The sequence below is a fragment of the Epinephelus moara genome, chromosome 1 (assembly GCF_006386435.1).
Source record: "Epinephelus moara isolate mb chromosome 1, YSFRI_EMoa_1.0, whole genome shotgun sequence".
Lineage (NCBI taxonomy): Eukaryota > Metazoa > Chordata > Actinopteri > Perciformes > Serranidae > Epinephelus > Epinephelus moara.
The window spans coordinates 22,695,004-22,718,922 of NC_065506.1; the positions used below are offsets into that span (position 1 = coordinate 22,695,004).

At 41.8% G+C, this 23,919-nt stretch overlaps 1 protein-coding gene across 1 annotated transcript in view; it reads left to right on the forward strand.

Moving 5' to 3' along the window:
- The window catches only part of spon1a (spondin 1a), a 103,316-nt gene that overhangs the window by 5,333 nt on the left and 74,064 nt on the right, over positions 1-23,919 (forward strand). Inside the window, exons 3-5 of the mRNA XM_050045276.1 lie at positions 2,229-2,362; positions 14,873-14,946; positions 15,365-15,487. Of these exons, the coding sequence (XP_049901233.1) occupies positions 2,229-2,362; positions 14,873-14,946; positions 15,365-15,487 (331 nt within the window). The remainder of the gene's footprint in view (positions 1-2,228; positions 2,363-14,872; positions 14,947-15,364; positions 15,488-23,919) is intronic.

Below are 23,919 nucleotides of genomic sequence, written 5' to 3' on the forward strand. Positions count from 1 at the left end.
AATGCTACTGCGCCCCCCCCCCCCCCCCCCCCCCCAAAAAAAAAACAATCAGACCAAAGGAGTCTCCAATGCAGCTGTACATCCTGTCAATCACTGCTCGTGAACTTCAGTCAAACTGTCAAACTAGGCAGCGCTGATCAAAAATTATTCAAGATTCTATTACTGCATTGTCTATTTCTCAATTCAGATGTTTTCAGAGACATATTTTAGTGTACTGTTTAGCTGTAAAATGAGAAAGATTGTGACTTGACCATCATGTTGGAAATGACGTACCAAGCACTGCCCACTCACTGGACCAGCTTTTCATTTTACAGCTAAACAGTACACTAAAATGTGTTTCTAGAAACATTTTAGGTGAGAGATAGGCAATGCAGTAACTGACATTTGATTCATGTTTATCAGTGCTGCCTAGTTTGAAAGTTTGACAGCTGCTTTAGAGGCTCCTTGGCTATGATTGGTTGTATTCGTTCACGTGTGGTAATGCCATTGAAAGCAAATCGAGGGTTGGAAGAACATGATTTTTTCTCACAGATCATCTGTCTCTGCAAATATGACAAAAACTTATTATTATTAAAGTTACAAACTACAGCTTTTATACTGCCTACAGTGATCGCATCATGTTCTGGCATCTGGGTTCTAACTCTGATCGATTCAATTATCGATGACTTCAAGTCAGTTTAATTTATTTCACCAGGATAAGCCACTCAGTATCAATACCTATGCCCACTAGGCTGACAGACAATATGGAAAGTGGATGAAGTGTCACCCACTCACCAGAGTGGATTAATTACTTTGCTATTTGGAGTCAAATGCCCTAACTAGTTTTTGTACTATGCTGTGCTGAAGGAGCTTGTGTCCTTGTCCCCAACACTCTGACAATAACAGATTTCCACAAGGACTTCAATGAGGAAATCCGCTTTCTCATCTCGCTTTTTCTGACACATTGGTTTCCAACCTTTTTGGCTTGTAACCCCTTGAAATCAGGCAGCATCTACTCCTTGTTAAAGCTTACGTAGAATTGAGTTGTGATATGAATTCTAACCAGACTAGAAAAGTATCCAGTATTTCACAAGAAAAAAAAAAAAAGATTAGAGAATAAGATATACAACATTTATTGCCATTTATTTGGCAGAACATTTTTTCCCTTTCTCCTTGCCGGTAATCATAACTCAGACTGCTTTAACACACACACTGGAGTTTAAACTAGTGGATGTGAGAGGATTCGGTTCAGCAGTGGTGCCTTGCTGCTCCCCCCTCTGGCCTCCCTGGTGGAAATAATTTAAGGCAGACATTACTGTCTTTGAAAGGCTTTGGCATATGCATTTTTTAAGCTAGGTGAGACGGTTGCGAAGGTAGTGGTATCTTGTGAAACTAGACAACTTAAGGCATCCATTGGTACAAAGCATGTCAGCGTAGCTTGTTGAGAAGAGGGTTAAAAAACACTTCAAACTTGAGCTAGATTTTGTAGAGGGAACAACTGGCATGACCTCCCACTTCAAGATACCTGAATGATCTGGGTGCCCACGAGTGTCCCCTTAACTTGGGCAGGCTTGTTTCCAGTACATGTTTTGTTCCTTACAATCAGTGTAGTCTTCAAATTAAAGCTGTGTATTTGCATTTTTGAAGGAAAGGGACATCCAGCAAAATTGGAGAACAATGAATTGCCTAATAGATGTGGATACATAAACATTAAAACAGGATTGTTGTGGAGCTCAGCATGTTAACTGACCAGTATCAGTCTATGCACATCAGATAATTAGTAATATAAACTGTAAAATACACCAAAATCAACAGCATAATTGAGTTTATGAAATTCAGTTATGGCTTTTGGTTTTGGTGTGGCATCCCAAGATTTTTAGTGGCCCCATCTGGCAACTTCTGTGAAAATTTCTGGGGGTGACACTGCAGTTCAGTTTAACATAATGGCTTCAGAAGTCAGAGGTGTTTGTTGTTTTAACGACTCTCATGTTGTGTATTTGAATATTTGGTTAATTCCCTTGATATGTCCTGAAAATGTGAAATTAATGTCAGTCTCAGACGCTAATTATGTTTATATAGAGCTGACAATGGGAGAGGAAATTAATGTGAAATGGTCCAGCGCCTAATGAATACAATCACATGCTGATGTTTCAAGTGCTTTTGAGGCAAGGCTTGTCTGAGGACATTTTTAATCATCACTAATCTGTGTGTGTGTGTGTGTGTGTGTGCGGTGTATGTGTGTCTTACAGATAATTGATGAGGAGGAAACACAGTTTATGACCAACTGCCCCCCTGCAGTGACAGAGAGCACTCCTCGCAGACGCACCAGCATCCAGGTGTTTTGGACTGCGCCCCCCGGTGGCTCCGGCTGTGTCAACATTAAGTATGTATACCCCGACTGATGCTGAGCCTGACAAGCTGGGTATCAGCTCAAACGCTTAGAGATACACTGTACATTACTGGTGGAAGATTAACTTTCAGATAACAGGTCCTTGTTCTTCGTAAACTCTAATCTGTTATGTTCTAATCTAAAAGGTCTGGTAATGTGGAGAGTGGGCTTTCTTTTTTTTCACTCCCTCCATCACAGCCTGCGAATCAATGGAGATAACAAGATACAAGCTTATAGTCTACAAGTCCCGAGGATGGATTTGTTTTGTGTTTATCTCCTGCTGACCATTTTCAAAGCGTTCTATAAGCTTTTAAATATCTTATATCCTCTTGTATTTTTGCGATGGGAATTTATCAGAGCAGATTTGTAGCATTTATATCAACAAGGGTCGACTAAATAACAGAAACACCTTTCTGTATAATGCAATGTAGTTCAATGGCACCACAAGCTACCACCTCCAGTATACTCATAAAGATTTATTGCAGGAGTTTTGCGTTAGACTGCATTATCTTTAGCTATAGGTGTACCCATGGCTAAAACTGACAGTGTTTATTGATAGTGGTAACAGTAAGTTTTCATGTGAGTGATGTTGGCACACTGTAGTAGGACAGTTTTAAGCATTAGCTGTTCCACTTTTTAACGAAACATTTTACAACATTGATTATCTAGCTTGTATTTAATTCTGTTATACCCAGTAACATCTGAGTTTCAATCATTTAATGTATAGTACTACAGCTCTCTGGGATTGTGAGCTGTGCCATCAGCATATATCAAACATGCATGTACAGTAAATCAGTTTAATTACATCCCTTCCCCCGAGCTAAGTTAAATACACAATGTCTTGTCAAATTTTCCTTCCCACACGGCTTCATAAACTATCCATTACCTTTATTAGTCTTATGGCCAAATGGCATCCATCAGTTGTGCTGTTGTGCATACTCTGGGCATGCTTGGATACAGAGGGGTAGTCATGTTCCGCTGGAGACAGATTATGGCAGGAATCCATTTAGTAACCCAGCACTGTGGGGGAAATAATGAGAGTACAGGAAGTGGAACGATACAAAGGGACCATGACTCACAAGGCCTTCTGATCAATACATTATTTAACTGTTTGTGCACCCATTCAGTCCCTCTACTGCCTGGTCTGTTCTAATGAACAAACGGATGATGGAAATGTTGCATTCTTTAGTTAGGCATGTTATTGTGTGACTGATAGAGAGTGTGATGAGTTTCCCTTTTTTCTATGTCTCTGTGCTTTCCATTTCCCTTGCCCTAATCTTTCTGGAGTATCTTCACAACCTGCCCTCTCAATAACCTCTGAGCTTTTCTATAAGCTCTCTCACTCTTCTTCTGCTCCTCGCTGTGTCCTCCTCTCTTTTTATATCTCTTTGTTTTCATCTTCGCTGTGGTGCTGTCATAGTTTTCTCACAGCAGGTCATGTCATGTGGCACTTCTGCTCTCCTCATAGAGACCAGTGGGATGATTGCGGTATTGTACTCAGTTATAAGCACATGGATAGAGGGAAAAAGTTGAAAGTGTGACGGAGCATACAGCCTAGAAAGAGAGGAGATACTTGAAAGTGCTGAGATGTGGATGTAGTAATACCAGGGCGCAGACAATAAGGGAGAGAGAGAGTGAGAACTTCAAAAGAGATGCCTCTGAAAATCATGATTACAGGCAGGGAGTGGGTATTTGCCACTGTTCTTCCCCCTACCTGGCACTCATAAAGATGACAAGGCTTTTTGTATGCCTCTGTGCCGCAACAGAACAAAAGTCTTAATTAAGTCTTATTGATTGGGGAGGTTCAACTCTTGTTTCTAACTGACAAGTGCAGGGCTTTTTATATGAAACTGTTCAGAGGGAGAGACATCCTTGTACACTATGGCTTTGTTATAATACAGCCCAACCAGCAGACAAACATGGGTACTGTACATATACACACATACTGTGTAGCCAACAAATACGCACAGACAAAAACAACATAATAATGTGAAATGATTGCTAATATCAGAGATTAGCTTGAAGAGGACAATTTCGTCACCACCACAGGCTGGGTAAATGTTTGTTTTTAATTTCATTTTGTATCCCGAAAGAGTTCGGTCAGCCTCCCTGCCTGTAAAATATCATGGTTATTTTCAAAAAAACAACATCTGGCCATGAAATTAGAAGTGTGTGTGTGGCATGTGTGTTTCTGTTAGAAGGCTCCAGAGACTCGTGCCCCTCCCGAGTGGTTTGCTGCAGTATAATTGACAGGCAGTCTCTGTCTTTCAGATGGAAAGACTGAGCTTGGTGGTTTGGTTCCGTCTAAGGTTGGTCCGTGATGATAGGGTCAGGCAAGGATGCTCATTCAAACTCCTGAACTCAGAGCACTGACTTTAAAAGTCTCACCAATCCAATCTGGTTATTTTCAGCTTTCTTACATGCTAGAATCAAATCAGGCCGAGGTTTCCGTCACTGTGTCTCTTAGTGGTATCCCACTCTTGTTTTGTGAAAATGTATTCTATACATGGAAGTGTTGCTAGGTGTTGTGGAACTGAACCGTGCACTTCTAAAATCCTATTTTTTGCTGATTTACAGTGGTTGAATTTCTCATCTTCTTGCAGTGATACGGACATGTGTTCAGGGTGTGTTCAGCACAGTTTGACATTGCTGTTAGGTTTGGATGCAGCGGCAACAGGGTACACTCCTGACAACACCCAGTAGCGATGCCGGGTGCAGTCAGAAGTAGACATGGGGTTCATCATGTTCAAATTCAGTGTACTATTCCTTTCAAATCTCTCATCAGATCTAATTAAAAATGGCTGGACTGGTGGCTGGAGAGGTGCCAGTTCACCTCCTGGGCACTGCCGAGGTGCCCTTGAGCAATTCACCTCCTGGGCACTGCCGAGGTGCCCTTGAGCAAGGCACCGAACCCCCCAACCGCTCAGGGCACCTCACCAAGGGCAGCCCCCTCACTCTGACATCTCTCCACTTTGTGCATGTATAGGTCCTGTTTGTGCATGTGTGTGTCTTTCGGACCTGTGTGTAATTGACAAGCAAGAGTGAAAACATTGAATTTCCCCTCAGGGGGGATTAATAAAGTAAATAAACTAAACTAAAATTAGGTTTAGCTGTCTTTTAATTCTTTAATCATCTGTCTAAAACTACTGTACACTTTCACAAGCTACCTGCCTCACCTTATGATGAATAATAATTTTAATAAATTTGTTTGGCATAGCACTTTTCACACAAACAAAATTCACAAAGTGCTTCACAAAAGAAGATGGTGTTGTTTAATGGTTTCTATGGAGACTGTAGCCGGTATGCCTAATGGATCAGAGTTCCGTAGCATTGGAGCCGCTTCTTCAAAGGCATTATCACCTCTTTTGCTTTCAGTCTAGAGCAGAGGACAGCCATTAGGCCCTGATCAGAGGACCAAAGAGACCTGTTGGCAATATAGGGATGGATAGGGTCACAGATGTGCCCAGGTGCCTGACCATGGAGGGCTTTATACATAAGAACAAGTACCTTAAAATGAATCCTGAACCTGATGGGAAGCCAGTGTAAAGAAACTAAAGAAGTAAAAAAAAGCTGGGAGGACACAAAAGCATGAATAATTACCATAACAAACTACAGGTTGTACTTTCTCATTATTGTACGCCCGCCATCACAGACACAAAGACACGCACACCTCTCTTCCTCTCTTTCTTAAACTCAGATCAAACGGCAAAGCAAAGCAGTGTTAATCAAATATAAACCAAGATTCTGGTGCTGCATTGCCTATTTCTCATTTAAAATGTCTTGAGTAGCATACTTCACTGTTTACCTGTGATACGAGAGAGTCTGAACAGGAAGTCTGCACCATACTGTTTCCTGTATTGTAAAAATGGAGGCTGAAAAAACTCTTCCCACATGTCTCTTTCCACTGACAAAGGATCTTTGTTCAGTAAAAGAACACTTATGGAGATCAAGAACACTTTTCCAATATTTACTGTCGTATACAGTGTACATATAATGTTACAACATTTGATGTTCATATTACAGTAAATGTGGCCAAACTTTTATACAATGGATAAAAACTCGTGTGGGCATGTTCTTGTAGAAACCCAAAATACAAATATGAACATGAAAATAAATAGGTCCTCCTTAGAAGTTAATGTTAAAGTGACGTTTGTGTTGGCAAAACGTAATAAGCAGTTAATGGGACCATGGCTGGCCGATATTGGACACAATGTTTTTGACCAAATCCCATCCATCCATCCATCCATCCATCCATCCAAAGCACCACAGACGTCCCTCTCCCCAGCAAGGCTTTCCAGCTCCTCCTGGGGGACCCCGAGGCGTTCCCAGGCCAGATGAGATATGTAATCCCTCCAGCGTGTTCTGGGTCTGCCCTGGGGCCTCCTACCAGTGGGACGTGCTTGAAACACCTCCAGCGGGAGGCGCCCAGGAGGCATCCTGATCATATGCCCGAACCACTTCAACTGACCCCTTTCGACACAAAAGAGCAGCGGCTCTACTCCGAGCTCCGTCCGGATGTCCGAGCTCCTTACCCTATCTCTGAGGCAGAGCCCAGCCACCCCACGAAATAAACTTATTTCGGCCGCTTGTATCTGTGGTCTCATATTTCAGAATTGACTAATAATAATCATTAGTAATGTGGATCTATTGACTAAGTGAATAAAGGTATAAGATTGCACAATGAAGACAGTCTGGTAAGTTTAGAATATTACATGACTTCACTGTATGCGGCCTTTAAAAGAGGGAAAAGACAACAGTAATATTACATTATGTCTAAGACCATATCTGGTCTCATATCATGATATTGATATAATATTGATGTACTTCCCAGCCACAACTAGAATGTTTTGCTCTTTGCTAATAAAACAGAGCAAGGAGAGATAAATGTGGAAAATTTGTTAGCCTCTAACTTTGGCAAATCAGTGTATCCTAGCTGTATACGAGAAACCAGAGCTGAAATTCAACAGGCTAACAGAACCCAAACTGAGTTAGAAGCACTACTACTCCTACTGCTACTTACTTGTTTGCAATAGAGCTTTTTCTACTGCTGCTTCTTTGAACTTAGTAGATCAATGACTGCTAGATACTCTTAAAATGTAAAGACTGCCATTTTAAAACTCCTCATCTCTGTTCCCCTCATTTTTATCCAGACTGTGTTCAGATGTAACTGTCAAACTTCCCTCACAGCAAGTTTTAGCAGAGAGGGATTTGTCTCATCTTTTTACCCTTTACTTTGTTCTAAATCAAATGTTTAGCTTCATGTCTAATTGGATTGAAAATAATTGGCTTCCATTCTGCTCATTAGGGGACCCTTAATGATAAAATCAAACATGACCTGCAGTTGTCTGATGACAAAAAGTGAAACAGGAGCTATTGTCACAGCTAAATCCTTGCGGTTGGCGCCAGAGTAAGTCACATCAAAATGTTATCCATATATTGCAGTCGCCATTGAAGTTGCCACTATCTTTTATCTTTCCATTTGTAGGTAGGAAGCAATTTATTTGTCATCCCCCTCTGGCGTGCAGTATGGAGGACAGTGTGATGTATTCTGATGGGCTGTCTGAGTGAGACAGTGTATCAGTGATCAGATGAATGTCACAACCACATGCAGCTGTCAGAGTCTGTTTATCTCCTTCAGCACAACGATAGGACAGATCACAGAGGACTTCGACGGGCCACTATAGTCAAGCAGACCCATAGAAATTAAATGTAAATACAACTGCTTTGGTGCAGTGGGTCTGTGTAGTGACTCTTAGTTCTTTCTTTTTTTTTGTTTGTGGCAGCAGAAAGAACAAAATTAAGTAATTCAATCTCTGGCTGTAGCAGGCAGAAGAAATGAGATCTGTTTAATCTTTGGTTGTAGCAGTAGCTGATACAACAAAATGAGAATTTGTCGTCTTTTATATACTCTTAGGACTTTTTTTCTTATGCCTCCACTCCAACAACAGCCGTGGCAGGAGGTAAAAAAGTTTTGGGTTGTCTCTCCGCCCATACGCCCATCCTGTTCTCTGGAACGCAATATCTCAAGGGAATTTCTTAAATTTGGCACAAATGGATGATAAGATTTTGGCAGTTAAAGGTAATTGTCACTGTGACCTCACGTCTGTTTGTCCCATTCTTGTAAACACAATATCGCAGGAATGGTCTGTGGGGATTTCTTCGAATTTGGCACAAAGGTCCACTTGGGCTCAAGGATGAACTTATTAGATTTTGTTGGTCAAAGGTCGAGATCACTGTGACCTCATATCCGTCTCATTCTTGCAAGCATGATATCTCAGAAATGCCTTGAAGAAATTCCTTCGAATTTGGCACAAACGTTTATCTGACCTCAAGAATGAACTGATTAGAGTTTGGCAGTCAAAGTCCAAGGTCACTGTGACCTCATATCCATCCCATTCTTGTGAGCATAATATCTCAGGAATGTCCCTAGGGAATTCCTTCAGATTTGGCACAAATGTCCATCTGAACTCAAGGATGAAAGATTAGATTTTGGCAGTCAACGGTCAATGTCACTGTGACCTCACATCTGTCTGTCTCATTCTTGTGGACACAATATCTTAGGAATGCCCTGAAGAGATTTCTTCAAATTTGGCACAAATGTCCACCTGGACTCAAGGATGAACGATTCGATGTTGGCAGTCAAAGGTCATCGTCACTGTGACCTCACGTCTGTCTGTCCCATCCCAGTGGAAGCAATATTTCAGCAATGCTCTGAGGGAATTTCCTCAATTTGGCACAAACATCCACTTGGACTCAAGGGTGAACTAATTAGGTTTTGTTGGTCATAGATCAAGGTCACTGCGACCTCATATCCATCCCATTCTCGTTAGCATGATATCTTAGGAAGGCTTTGAGGGAATTCCTTCAAGTTTGGCACAAATGTCCACCTGGACTCAAGGATGAATGATTAGATTTTGGCAGTGATAGGTCAAGGTCACTGTGACCTCATATCCATCCTATTCTTGTGAGCATGATATCTCAGAAAGGCCTTAAAGGGATAGTGCACCCAAAAATGAAAATTCAGCCATTATCTACTCAACCTCATGCTGAGGAATGCTCTGGTGAAGTTGAAGAGTCCTCACATCCCTTGCGGAGATCGGTGGGGGGAGCGGCGAGTCCTCACATCCCTTGCGGAGATCGGTGGGGGGAGCGGCCAGCACACCTAATGGCTGACGGCGTCCCAGACTAATGTCCAAGAACACAAAATTGAAACCACAAAATATCTGCATACTGCTCATCCGTAGTGATCCAAGTGTGCTGCAGCCACGACGTAAAAAGTTGTTTCGAAAAACGTCATATGAACTCTGTTTTTAGCCTCACTGTAGCCTGTAGCTCTGACTGTTTCTCTGTGCTCCGCGCTTGCGCGAGACCAGCGAAGCATGAGCTTTGCTTACCCGTGTTTACATCACGTGACACGTGCACCGCAGGAGGAGACAACGGTAACCACAGAGCTAAAAGATAATTTGCACTACAGTGTTTTAGCAAAGGACAGCCCAACATGTCTGAAGACTTTGAAATTGATGAGGAACAGCATTTCTTTGTTGAGCCGTATTTGTTTAAGCCCGAGTATACGGACGGAACTCAGGCTACTGGGTGAAGCAGCCGCCGCAGCTCATGAGCCTCAGCCAGCCGCAGAATACCGTAGTCGAGCACTGGAAACTTGGTGGTGTAGTTGTTTCAAATGCAAAGCAATGCCAACGGATGAGGAAAGTCTTTGCTGCTCAGACTGGGAATTGGCAATGCCTGCACTTGAGAATCTGGACATCAGTACTGACGAGACTGCTGCTCTTCAGAGACCGTGCATGACCGATCACCCTGAGCGCGCACACGTGAACGCGGAGCACAGAGAAGCAGTTAGAGCTACAGGCTACAGTGAGGCTAAAAACAGAGTCCAAATGACGTTTTGCATTTTTTTCAGGACACTTGGATCACTACGGATGAGCATGTTGGAGATATTTTGTGGTTTCAATTTTGTGTTCTCGGACGTTAGTCTGGGGCGCCGTCTGCCATTAGGTGTGCTAGCCGCTCCCCCCGCTGATCTCCGCAAGGGATGTGAGGACTCTAAAACTTCACCAGGGCCTCCGTCGGCATATGGGTGAGTAGATAATGGCTGAATTTTCATTTTTGGGTGCACTATCCCTTTAAGATAACTCCTTCAAGTTTGGCACAAATGTCTACTTGGACTCAAAGATGAACTGATTAGATTTTGGTGCTCAGAGGTCATTGTCATCGTGACCTCATGTCTGTCCACCCCATTCTTGTGAACGTGATATCTTAATCAATCAATCAATCAATCAATCAATCAATCAATCAATCAATTTTATTTATAAAGCCCAATATCACAAATCACAGTTTGCCTCACAGGGCTTTACAGCATATGACATCCCTCTGTCCTGAGGACCCTCAGGAATGCCCTGAGGAAATTTCTTCAAATTTGGCACAAATGTCCACCTTTGTTGGTCAAAGTCTGGTCGTCTTCAAAAATTGGTTCTTCAGAAACAGACGGTTGTGGGTGGAACCTCAGCATTTCAAAAAGAACTCTTTTGGAGCCCGTATTTCTGACAGTGTACATCTACTGTGTATGCAAATGAAAATATAGCCATAGAAAGACACAAATCTATCTCGCTCTTTTCTTTTTGCTGTGATTCTCTTTTTTCACTCTCTCTACTTTCTCTCTCTCTTTGTTAAGCTCCAAAACATGCATCCATGCTCCCTCCCACACACACTCACACACACATTCAAATCAGTGTACTTTTGGGGTGATTGGGATCGGTTGCGGTGTGGATCCGGCAAAGTGAGATAGAATTTAAATTGGATGTTAAATAAGCATTACTCCGCTTGATTGTCTGGCCAGCCTGGGAAAGTGGGCAAGCAGTGAGGCAGAGTGCGCTCCTCTCTCTCAGGGAGATATGTGAAATTGGGGTGAGATTGAATTAAAGCGTGAACAATTAGTGATGTGCTGCTGGTGTCGCTTACCTTGAATCATTTCATCCACGTTATGAGAGGATGTGTGTGAATTATAATGTTTGTGACACACAATGAGTGGACTGACGGTTTACTGTAAATGTAAAGTATGTGAAAGAGTATACTTGTGTGTGTGTGAGGGTATGATTACATGAGAACGGCTGGTTTTCTGTGAGAAGGAACAACATAGTATCTGAGAGAAAGTATACCTGAAAAGGCAATTTGACTGAAAGGGAAGGCTTGAAATCAAAGTCTGAATCTGCTCAGTGGCACTGCTGATAATTCACTGAAAGGCTAAATGGAGGAGCATTTAATTCAAGATAGTGTGTTTGAGGACAAATTAAAATCCTTAGGTTTTGGTAGAATGATGGGAGGATCACAAATGCTATCACAAGTACTGTCTTTCTTGTGTACTATTATTCTGTTACTCTGTGAATGTAGCGGTGCATGTAGGAGACTATATGGATGAGTGTAAGAGAGTATTATCAGGCTACAGTAGTGTGTATGAGACCTCTCTAACGGCTGACCTGTATCTCTACGTGGTGTTTTAAGTCCATCATGTTCCTCCGCTCAGTGTGCAGCAGATGACCTGCCTTGACCATCTTTGTTTGAAATGGAAGTTTTGCTATGATTACCTCTTGTTTCTTTCATTTTTGTAGAAGACCGATCTTTTGCTCTCTGATCTTTTGTTATTTTTCTTTCTGTCCATCTCTTTCACACACACTGCTGCTTACATTGCAGTAAAAGGGTAAATTAAGCTGAGAAATACTGAAATGACAGTACGGAAGCCCTGGCTGCTAAAAAGCATCCATGTTTTCTTCCAGATGTAAGACATGACTGTAATGTTACATGACTTTCTTATACACAATATTTGCCTTGTTGGGGTGGGTATGTCAAGGCACCTCATGAGTCAGTTTGATTATGATTCAGAGATTCATCATTTGATTATGAAATGATTATTGATATATCATGATGCATCCCTTTGCATCAAAAGTTTTGACTTCTACATCTGATTTATTCTCCTCACTGTATGACTACTTCCAAAATGCTTCCATACCATAGCTTTTAAACCAGGTAGTGCCAGTTGGATTGTACCCATCTGTGGTTAAACACACTAATCCATTGTGGGATATTTATGCTGGCGTAGTGACCAGTGTTTGCACAGTGTAATATTTCACTACAAATAGTGTGCTGTTCATATACTGTTGAATAATAAATGGTCTGCAGCCTTTTTATTTTAAAAAGTTGACTGAATTTGAAAGCACCTTACTGTCTCCTGCCTGTATGGGGATAGCAAAGGGAGGGAGCAGCCTCTCTGCTGCACATTAGCTCTGGGAAAAGATGCTGAGTGGGCTGGCCGTAGGGTTTTGAGGTGAAGTGAGGTGAGTTATTTTCTTCACCATATAGTTGTTTTAAGTTGTTTAATGCTGCACTGTGTGGTCATGTGGTCTCGTTTGTTCACATGCTGATCGCTGCTTCAAGCAGTAAACATTAGTCTCTGGGAGATGGTGTAGAAAGCATTCACAATATACTTAACGTTCGCCTCGCAAATGTAATTTTAGACATTAAAGCATGCTTGCAACCACTGCCTTTTGTGAAGATGAATTACAAGGTAACTACTGTTCTGCCTCTTTAGTTCCGTCAACATGACGTAATTAATAAACGTTTAGATAACTGATTATTGGCATTTGTGAATCAATGCCAAATCATTCATGTCCGTATTGCATCTAGGAATTGATATTTTCCTCATTCCCAGTATCTTGCGTTTAGAGAACGTGGAGAAATGAAAACTCACCTTGAAGAAAACATGAAAGCTTTTAGTCCTGTATAAAAGATGGGGTCTTGGTGCACCTCAGCCTCTTGTGGCCTAAATGAGTAATCGAACTACAAAACTTGATCCTGACAAAAAATCACCTGTTCACCTCTTTTATTTACCTGTTTTTTAAATGAAAAGAAGTTACTTAGAAAAATGATCCTCGCAAAAGATTTTTTTTTCACCTGGCAAAACCTTTTCCCACCTGTTTCACAGAACAAAAAGGAATTTAGAAAGATCGTCCTGGTCAAACCTTTCTTCACCTGTTCTTCAGTCATAAACACTCAAGAACAAAAACAATTCAGATCAGACCTAGAAAACTGATCACGAGAATTTCTTTTCTCGCTTGCCTCTCAGGGCTTTCGGAGAACAGACAGTGTTTTCTTTGTGTATTTTTGAGCAAACCTCACAGAGAAAAAGTGAGAGTTTTAGACAAAACAAAATGGCACTGTCATTCACTGATGCTGTAGAGTTGTGTACTGTACAAATACCTATCCCCAAACATACATTCAGAATATCTTTGAAAAGCCAGCTTGAGAGATATATGAGGTCCATTTACGTACACAACTGGCTCATATCTGTATAATATTTCCAGATTAAATTGGAAATGAAGTTACATGAGGTGTACAGCATTTGAATGAATATCTAATTTTCCTCATCCTCTACGTTGATGTCCCCCAAGTTTGCATTTCCTTGCTGCGAGGGACCCGTTGTGGGATCAGCTCAGCTCAATAGAGCACAACACAACACAGCTTAGTCTGATACTCCAGAACAAATGGTATCCAAACAGTCCAGCTGGATGGGGCCCACCTGGATCAGGCCTTACCCTCAGCACCTCCATCCAGCACCTCATTGTTGGGTTTTATCCCCATGGAAACCTTCCTGCAGCCATGGCTGGTGTTTGTGAGGAAGTTAGGTGCCTGGAGGCTTGATTTCTGTTGTTGTTTTCTCAAGTCTGCTGGCCTCTGTAAAGGTTTGTTTGTGGCTGATTTACATGTCAAGGCCCCTCTCAGACCTGTGTTCCCCACCACCCGGTGGAACAAGCCTCTTAGACAGCTCAATCTAGAGAAGCTCCCCTCTGCCAGGCCTCATATTTTGGGGAGCATTACTGTTGGCCTGTCAATCAGCTCTTATCGACACAGTGCATAGCCCTCTATATAGCACGCCTGTGCATTTCTGTGAACTTTACTTACAAAGTGCTGTAAGGACTTTCCTCACCGCAAAAATACTCTTTTAGCTGCTGTCTTTCTCTCTTTTTCAGTTTTTTCTTCAGCATTTCAGCCTCTCATTTATTGTGTACGGGTATATCTTAATGCTGATGCATGCTTTTTGTGGTCTTTGTATGAGACATTGAATGCCTCCTTCTGAAAGACAGCCTGATTTTGCAATTTCCCTGTGGGCTCTGATACCTGCTTTTAGAAGTCCTCTGAAAAAAGAAAGAGAAACATGAAGATGATTATGAATAACTCTGCACCTGTTCCATCTGCCACAATCCGCTGTTCAGAATCTATCACATCTTAAAAGCCAAGATTCTGCACATTTCCTGCTGCCTGTTGTCTTTTCTGTATTTTTAAAACCTCACAGCTCCTCCAAAGTGTTTCTTGTTTTTTTCCTGCTGTGACATTGACTCATACTTTTGCCCCTCAAGCTATACGTTTGCACTTAGTGCTGCCCCCAACAAACTTCACTCCTCACTGCCTCCATATCTTCTTGTTATCTATGTGCAGGGCAAGCATTGTGCAGAAGAGGATAATCGATTTCCAGGATGAAGGCTCACTCACCAAGCGCATGTGTGAGAAAGGTAGGCTTCTTTTATTTGCATGGAATAAAATAATGTACTTTGAATTTCTTATTCTTTCAACCCCCCTGATGGTACTCTATAACCTTTCCCTCCTATAGTCTCTTTTTTGTTTTTATTGTCTTCTTTGACTCTTGTTTTGATTCAGGGGCATTCCTCTCTGCTGTTATGCTCTGGCATGTGAATAATTGTAAATGAGTGTGACCCCCCTGACTGTGCATGACATTGGATGTCACACTGTGCAACAGATCAGAAGAACTATGCTACACATCCTCCCATTTTGTAATGCCCTCCCTTTCTTCCTCCTGTCAGCTCCCACTCTCATCTGCTTCTTATACTAATGAGCAATCTCTCTATGTCTTTCTCATGGTCTTCTGTATTTCTCTGTCTGGATCTTACTTTTCCCCTCATTTCTGTACAGAATCCCTGTATGGAGACACTACAGAGAAACCTCTTCTCGACTGTTGTGCCTGTGGAACAGCAAAGTACAGAGTCACCTTCTATGGGAACTGGTCAGAAAAGATGCATCCCAAAGACTATCCACGTAAGCAAAACTCCGAGCCATTATTTGCCCTGTGACCTCAGCTCCTTCACACATTAAAAGGCATATTTTATATATTTATCTGGTGCTTTTTTTTTTTAACTGTCAAAAAAAATCCTATGAAAAGACCTTAACCAGCAGTGAATAGATCATGCCAATAGGTATTGCCAGTGTTGCCCAACCTGTTGCAAGGTGCACATACTTTCTTTTTACTTTCAGTAGGTACTGCAGCTGCCCTTAAAAAGCACGTACTGTTGCATGCAGTATGAACACAGTCGGGACAAACTACTTCCTCATAAAATTCCGCCCTGAACCCTCATGCTTATATATCTGTTACCTTGGAGATAAAACAAAATGCCATTCGCTGAGTCCGCTAGAGACCGAGGTCAACCCGGAGAGCTTTGTTGTTGTTGTTACTTTGCAATGTTCATTCATTCATTTTCCATAACTGCGTGTCCTGTTAGGGGTCGCAGGGGTGCTGGAGCCTATCCCAGCTGACTTTGAGTGAGAGGTGGGGTACACCCTGGACAGGTCGCCAGACTATCACAGGGCTGACACATAGAGACAGACAACCATTCACACTCACAGTCACACTTATGGGCAATTTAGAGTCACTAATTAACCTGCATGTCTTTGAACATGGGGGGGGCTCCCCCACCCTGGGTTCGAACTAGGAACCCTCTTGCTGTGATAGTGCTAACCACCCCACAGTGCCACCACTTTGCAGTATATGTATACATATATGTATATGTATGTTTGCAACATACGTAGTTTAAACTTTTAAGTAATAAATGGACCTGCACTTTTATAGCGCCTTTCTAGTCATCCGACCACTCAAAGCGCTTTTCCACTACGAGTCACATTCACCCATTTACACACATATTCATACACTGGTGGCTGAGGCTACAAGGTACAATGTGCCACCTGCTACTCAGTTTTTAACTCACTCACACACCGATGGAAGCATCATCAGGAGCAATTTGGGGTTCAGTACCTTACTCAAGGATACTTCCACATGCAGACTGGAGGAGCCGGGGATCGAACCGCTGATCTTCCGATTGGTGGACTATCTGCTCTACCTCTGAGCCACAGCCGCATACATAGGCTATGCATTTCTCTGTTGTTATTTGATATATGTCCTTTTTATGATTCATTTGTTCACTTAATCAATTAATATTCCTATTATTACTATTCGACTGGTCACCAGTCATTTTAATGTTATTTTAATGTCATCCGCCATTTTGACTTCTGTCAAGCTGTCATCTGTTTGCAGCTCAGTTAATGTGATGTATTTCCCGCTGTGCAGAGGATTGTGGGTCAGAATAGCCAGGAGAGCATGCTGGCTTGCACGCTGCAAAATCCGAGCGGATGCAGTAGGATATTCTGTTTTTTTGCCAAAATGCATTTGACCTTCTATGTTGTAGGCTACCATGTATCAGGACATACTAAATCTTTTTCTGCCATACCAAATAGTATGGCAGTATGGGTATTGGAAGGCACTTAGCCCTTGGTTGTTTTCCAGTGAGCATCACCATTTGACTGGTTGACATGTCTCGTCATTACGATGATCTTGGGTTTTGTAGTTTATTTTTAGCAGATTCTACACACACCATCCTGCTGCTCACCACATCTGCAGCTAAAATGAGTCCCCAGCAAATGCACCATTACTTCTGTTTGAGTAACTTTTGCTAAAAGCTATTATTCCCAACTGCTTTAGCAAACTTGTTTAAGTGAAAGTACACTCATGATCCTTTTTTTTTGTAACAGATTTAAGTCAAATGAATGACTGGGCTTTGTGTGAGTGCCACAGACTTCGGGGGGGAGTCAGAATGTATTGAGAAACAGACTAATACATTGTTGATACTGGTCTTTGAATAGGATTTGTTGACAGTAACAAAAATTGGCAGCCGTATCCTTTAATCTTGATTGTAGCACCGTAGTCCCAAAAACTCCAGGATATGTTCCCAACATGTGGGTGGTTTAGCCTCCATGCATGGCTCTCAATAGTGATGTGTGTGGTTTGCTACAGCATCACACTATGGTTGAATGCGATGTGTGTATAACCTTGAGCCACACTATCAGGATGTGAATGGACTTAAGGATTACACCGGCTCTCTTGTCTAAGTCAGGCTCTCGCTGGTCAGATCAATATACTGATTAGAGTGGAATAAGATAAACCCTGAGATCGAAAAGGAGCCCTAATTTACTGTCTTATGGAGGGAGTAGCTGGTGTGTGACTCACTCTCACACAAAGATACGCAAACACACACCTCGCAGATAGATCAACTTAAAAGAGGATAGGGCACGCTGCGTGGTGTCTGTTTCATCCTGACTCTTAGGATGCTACAGTTGGATTTCTCCTTGCACAAAGTCATTTCCTAGGTAACCAGTTATTATAACACACTGCACATTTTGTACTGGACAATATTATTCACTGAATACAGTCCAGTTAGCACATGATAATCTGTCATCATTTGAATTTTGGTGATACTTTCCATTAAAAAACTCTACAAAAAATAGCTAGAAGTAAACTTGGTCTGACTTTTCCTTTCTGGTGTAAGTAGTGGTTCAGTGGTTTATGTTTTTGCTATCTGAGATAAGCCACTATGTCACATATCATCTCTCTATTTTTAACATGTGTCCTTCAAGTGCAGGAGCCTGAGACCACTGTGGTGACACACATTCCAGACCAAAAATTCACTGTAAAACAGGCCAACAGGACTGTCTTTTTTTATTTTTTTTCTGCAGACATGATAACCTTGACAGTTCTATTTTCTTTCTCCCCTTTTCTGCCCATTGTAAGTCATGCAGCAATGCATGGCTATTCAACCCAAGCGCCAGCAGCTCGCTCGGACACAGAGAGTATGTCGAGATGGAGAATGGCCTGGTTGTCAGTAAATATTTTTTTACGGGATTAGCAGGAGATAGAGAGAGAGGAAGCAAAAGAGGGAGAGTGAGTTTAATATTTATTTATTAACCAAAGAAAGAGGGACCGCATCGAAGTCAATTTCCTATTATACAAGGGAAGCAATATGTTGAAGTCCAGACTTGACATGTACCGTAGACCCAAAAACAGCTGCCTTCCATCTTCTCTATATTTAGCCCATCACCTTCCTTCCCTGGACAGAATATAAAGTCGTTTCATATGATTTTTTCATGTGGTATTTATTTCCCAAACACAAGGACATTTCTCATTGCTTTGCAGTGGACGAAATTCACTTTCAGCCGAGCCCCATCAAAGCTCTTGAACACCACAGCTACATTTTGGTTGGTCTCCTTTAAAATCAAAACAACATTGTTATTTAAATTTCCAATCAATCAGTTTTATTTGCACCGGCCCCCATAAATAAAGGCCAGTCGTGTTTTTCTGACACTACCACACTACAACTGTGAATCATCTGTGTAGGACATGATGTCCAAAGATTCTCTGTTTATTCACAGACAGCTGGCAGTACACAGAACAACACTGGTTGAGTGGGAACAGGGATTTCCAATGTAATCCTTAATTTGGGGACAACAGTTACATGATGGCTTCTCATTCAGAATGAAATAAATCTGAATGAAATCATTCGGAAATAAAGTGTTTCCAGGTAGTTTACATGGGAAATATTCATTCCGAATGAGGGTTTACATGGGAGATCAGTTCAATCGCCTTTATTCGGGTGCGCGCAAGGTTTGCGGCAGGGAAGGTTTCTGATTGGATAGGGGGCGGGACAGATGTTATATTTACCGGGAAAAAACACTGTAGTCCTCTCTCTGGATAACAAGATGCTTGACGACGGGCGTGTTTTGCTTATATTCTTGAAGCAGCAGTACGACAACAACCTTGTTCTGCTAATGCTTCGTCTGTTGTGGGGGAGAGGGGAGGTAGAAGGTCGAAGAAGGGAGGTAGAAGACCGTGCTGTGGCGAATGGAAACCGGTGAGAGCAACGAGTCCGACTGCTCTATCTCAGCCCGTTGCTATGCAGCCCGTTGCTATGCGCACTATATACGTCATCCCGCCAGAAGTGCAAGGAAACGAGCATGCGCAGAAAGACCGGAATGAACATGAAGAGGAATGAGTGTATACATGCACACAAAATTCTTTCATTCGGAATGACAAACGGAATAAACCACCCCCTTTAATTGGATTTAATTTTCAATCGGAATGACCATTTACATGACCACTTTTAATCAGAATGGCTTTTCATTCCGATTAAAAGTGGAATTAAACTGTCCATGTAAACGTACTGAGTGTTGAAGTCAAATGTGTGATGCTGGAAAGCTCAGTATACCTCTGTCTACATCAGCTGCACAACAATTTTGTGCATCACCACTTAATCAGAGCTCTGTTGAATGTCTCTGTTTAGTCTGCAAGTATTTTCTGAGGTCTAGCAATGGAAAATGGTCCAGAGAGTCCTATTAACCTGTTTAGAGAGGTCAGAGGAGGCGGTTATTTCCTTATGGGGCTTCATATTCCTAACACAGCCCTGTAAAATTGTAGCAGGTCATTAAAGGACTCTGAGACTATGCAGCTCGGCACATGTCATGTCACTGCTCTATTTCTCTCCCTTGTATCTTATAAAAAACATTTCCACAAATTGAAGATGGACGAGAGTCACAACACTGACCTCAAGCACTAATACCTACTAAAACCGCATTAAAAAGGAGGACAGTGGCACCCGTTATACCCACCTTTGAAGTAAACTAATACTACCTCAACCTGAGGTGAAATAACCCGATGATGGATATAAAACTGTGAACCAGAGCCATAATGTTCAAGCAATTTAGATATTGGCAATGACTCCCTGCCAGGCAGGGTCAGATATTTATGAAAGCTCATAGCACAAATAGCCTTAAAATTTCATAAAGGGGCATCAACAAAAAATATTAAACAACTAATGTGTGTGAAATAATCCTTACAGTCAAGACAAATATGGATTGATGGGCAGGTGGTAAGAGGCATCCTCTGCTTCTGTAATCCCTGCCCTTTTCATAACGTTGCTTCCATACTTAAAAAGACTTAAAGTCCTTTCAAGATCAAATAAACAAGAAAATGCACTAAAAGATTTTTTTTTATCCTCGTCTTTGCTACATGCAAGGTAGCAACCCATTTCCACTTTTTCATACAGCAAACATCCAAAACTCTTCAAACAAACTTCAGCCTTGTTGACCCTGTGTCCTACTTGACATAAACATTCAGGTACTTGAAAAAGTAAAGCCCTCCTGGCTCTGTAGACTTTCCTCACATTAATTTCCTCGCTGAAGAACACAGCTTTTGGCCAATCTAACTGTTGTTGAGGAGTTACCCAAAACAATCTGTTTTGCCAGATTTGGGCTCATTATCAATGGATGGAAAAACAACAGGCACTTGCTATCAATCACTCAACTCGTGTACTGAAGCTAATGACGTAAGCTATTACTAACTAATGAAGAACCAACCAACCAAGGACCACACTGTGCATTTCAATTGCAGAACCTCTAAACCTGATTCTGTATTTTGATATTCTCTAACAGCCTAAGGAAAAACCACCACCACTATCCACTCCTCCCCTTAGCTGACCACTCTTACTGCCTCAAGTGAGGGTGTTCAGGTATCACAGAGTCTTGTTCACAAGTGAGGGTAGAATGGAGTGAGAGATGGATCAGTGGTTTGGTGCGGTCTGAAGTGATGTGGGTGCTGTGCCAGAACTTCCAGAGGAAGCTGAGCCGGAAGGCGAACCTTTCAATTTACTGGTCCATCTATGTCCCAACCCTCACCTATGGTCATGAGCTCTGGGTACTGACCGGAAGAATGAGATTGTGGATACAAGAGGCCAAAATGAGTTTCCTCTGTGGGGTGGCTGGGCTCAGCCTTAGAGGTAGGGTGAGGAGCTCGGACATGCAGAGGGAGCTCGGAGTAGAGCCGCTGCTTCTTTGCGTCAAAAGGAGTCAGTTGAGGTGGTTTGGACATCTGATCAGGATGCATCCTGGGCACCTCCCATTAGAGGTGTCCCAGGCACGTCCCACTGGAAAAAGGCCCAAAAAGGGTATACCCAGAACATGCTGGAGGGATTACGTGTCTCATCTGGCCTGTGGACACCTTGGGGTCCACCAGGAGGAGCTGGAAAGCGTCGCTGGGGTGAGGGACGTATGGGGTGCTTTGCTTGGCCTGCTGCCCCCGCAACCCCGGCTAGCATTAGAAGGCTGCATGCAGGTTTACAGTGCAAATAAAGTTCAGACAGATTATTAGAGACTACATTACAGAAGCTTTAAAGGAGCAATGTGTGAGATTTAGGGGGATTTCGTGGCCTCTAGTGGTGATGACTGCAGACTGTAACCAGCTGAAACCTCTCCTGGTTAGATCCTTACTGTTAATTGCTCAGGAAAGTTTTGCCAGGAGCCAGAGGTCTCTTCCTCTCCAAAACAAATGGATCAGGGGTTTCATTTATTAACCAATGCAAAGGATCCACATTAAACATGTATACAGACAAAAGCCAAAACTGGCCTGTGCCAAAAAAATAGTTAACAGTTTCTACAATCAGGCTTACACCTCACCATCTGTGTCACCAATTTCTTGTCTTCAAAATGTTTGTAAGCATGGTTCAAAGTTTTTCCCATCAAGTCTGTTTTTATAGATCACAACTTTTGTGTAGGACGTGCCATATGTCTCTTTCAGGCCTCGTTTTGTGCATATGCAGTGTTTATAAATGAGGTGATTGAAACCAATAAGACCCTGAATACAGCGTTACAAATTAGTGTTTCACTTTAGCTGTTTGGCCTATCTGTGATGAGTACCTGCTAATGTGTGTTCACTTTTTTTTCTGATAATTTAACATGTGCTTGCCTTTTTTTCCAATCTAGACATTCAGAGGGTTTTTACCAGGAGGCAAAATATGTCAATGCCAAAAGAGGTCTTTACTTCTCCCAAACAAATAGACCTGGTGATTTAAACCGGTAAAAACACTGAATAAAGCAGTTTCACATTACAAATCAGTGTTTCTCACAAGCTGTTTAACTTGTCGGAGACAGGTCGCTAGCCCAGCACCTGCTAATGTGTGCTCATCTTTTTCTCTGATAACTTCAGATCTAGACGTTCAGGTGGTTTTCAGCAGAAGTCGAATTATCCAAAGAAGTCTCCAAACAAGCGGAACCAGTGATTTAAACACTGAATACAGCACTTTGACAATAAATAGAAACAGTTTTTTCTGATGCTGCTCGTCATGGAGGGGCTGCTATTAATGGTGGCCGATGCAAAAACACAATAAACACAAATGGCCCTATCTAGAGCCAGTGTTTGGTTTGTCCATTCTAGGTTACTGTAGAAACATGGCGGAGTCCATGGACAAGGACCTGCTCCCTGCGCATATATAAATGTCTCATTCTAATGAGAAAACACAACAATTCTTATTTTCAGCTGGTTATACACTAAAGAAAATATGCGTATTTGATTCCTGCCAATACATCCTTCAAATCCTACATACTGGAACTTTGAAATTAACCAGCAAAAAGATGCTAGAAAAGTAAATATCTTATTACACATTTTATACTTATGTAATTAATATAGATTACAGTTGTGAAGAGCTGAATCTAATTCATTCACTTGGCTGATTGGAAGAGTGTAATCATCATAAGAGTGGGACAAGATGTCATGGTATCAGATTTGTCCATACAAGGAAAAATACTGAGCAGTGAACCTTGAAGCGCTGCATGTAAGCAAGGGCTGTGAGGAGTCAAAGCCATTCAGTGACAGAGGAAATTCTGCATTAATCAAAAACACTGTCCAAAACCCAACTTTATCAAAAAGGTTAAACAAAACAAAACAATACACTCAGTGACAGAAGACATCAGAAACACTAGAAAGAGCAAGAACCATACTTGATTACATTCAGTGCTAGAGGAAGGAAATTATTTATTTATTTATTTTTTTGTTAGGGCGTTTTTTTTGCCCGCTTTGATCCAAAACTAAAGAGTGTATCAGACATGTTTGATAACCATGTGAAAAATCATGTAATGCAATAATAATCAAAGACAGTAAAATATGTCAAAGCAAATATTCAGTGCAAGAGTAGGACATTGTGAGTCAAGGTCATGCCACGCTTTAGGAAGACAATAGGCAAAGAAATATCAGAGTCCCCTGAGAGCTGCGAAATGTGTTGGTCACTAAAGGGCTACCTGATTTATGAAACAGCAACTGGTCCACCACTAGTCCTGTATAGCTAATACAATCATCCATCTATCTTTGCCTCCAAGCGTTCATCCAGATCTCAGTACAGTACAATTTTGTAGAAGTAAAAAGTCAGGAGAAATAAATCTTATTTTAAAGTGGTCCTACATTAACTTCCTATGAAAAACTGTTTGCATTTCCACACTACACTCTGTTACAGGAACACTACAAACAGAGATTAGATTATCAGAGCGATTAATCTTTGTTCACAATCGCACTGGGAACCAGCAGAAGGCAGAAAGGGTGACTT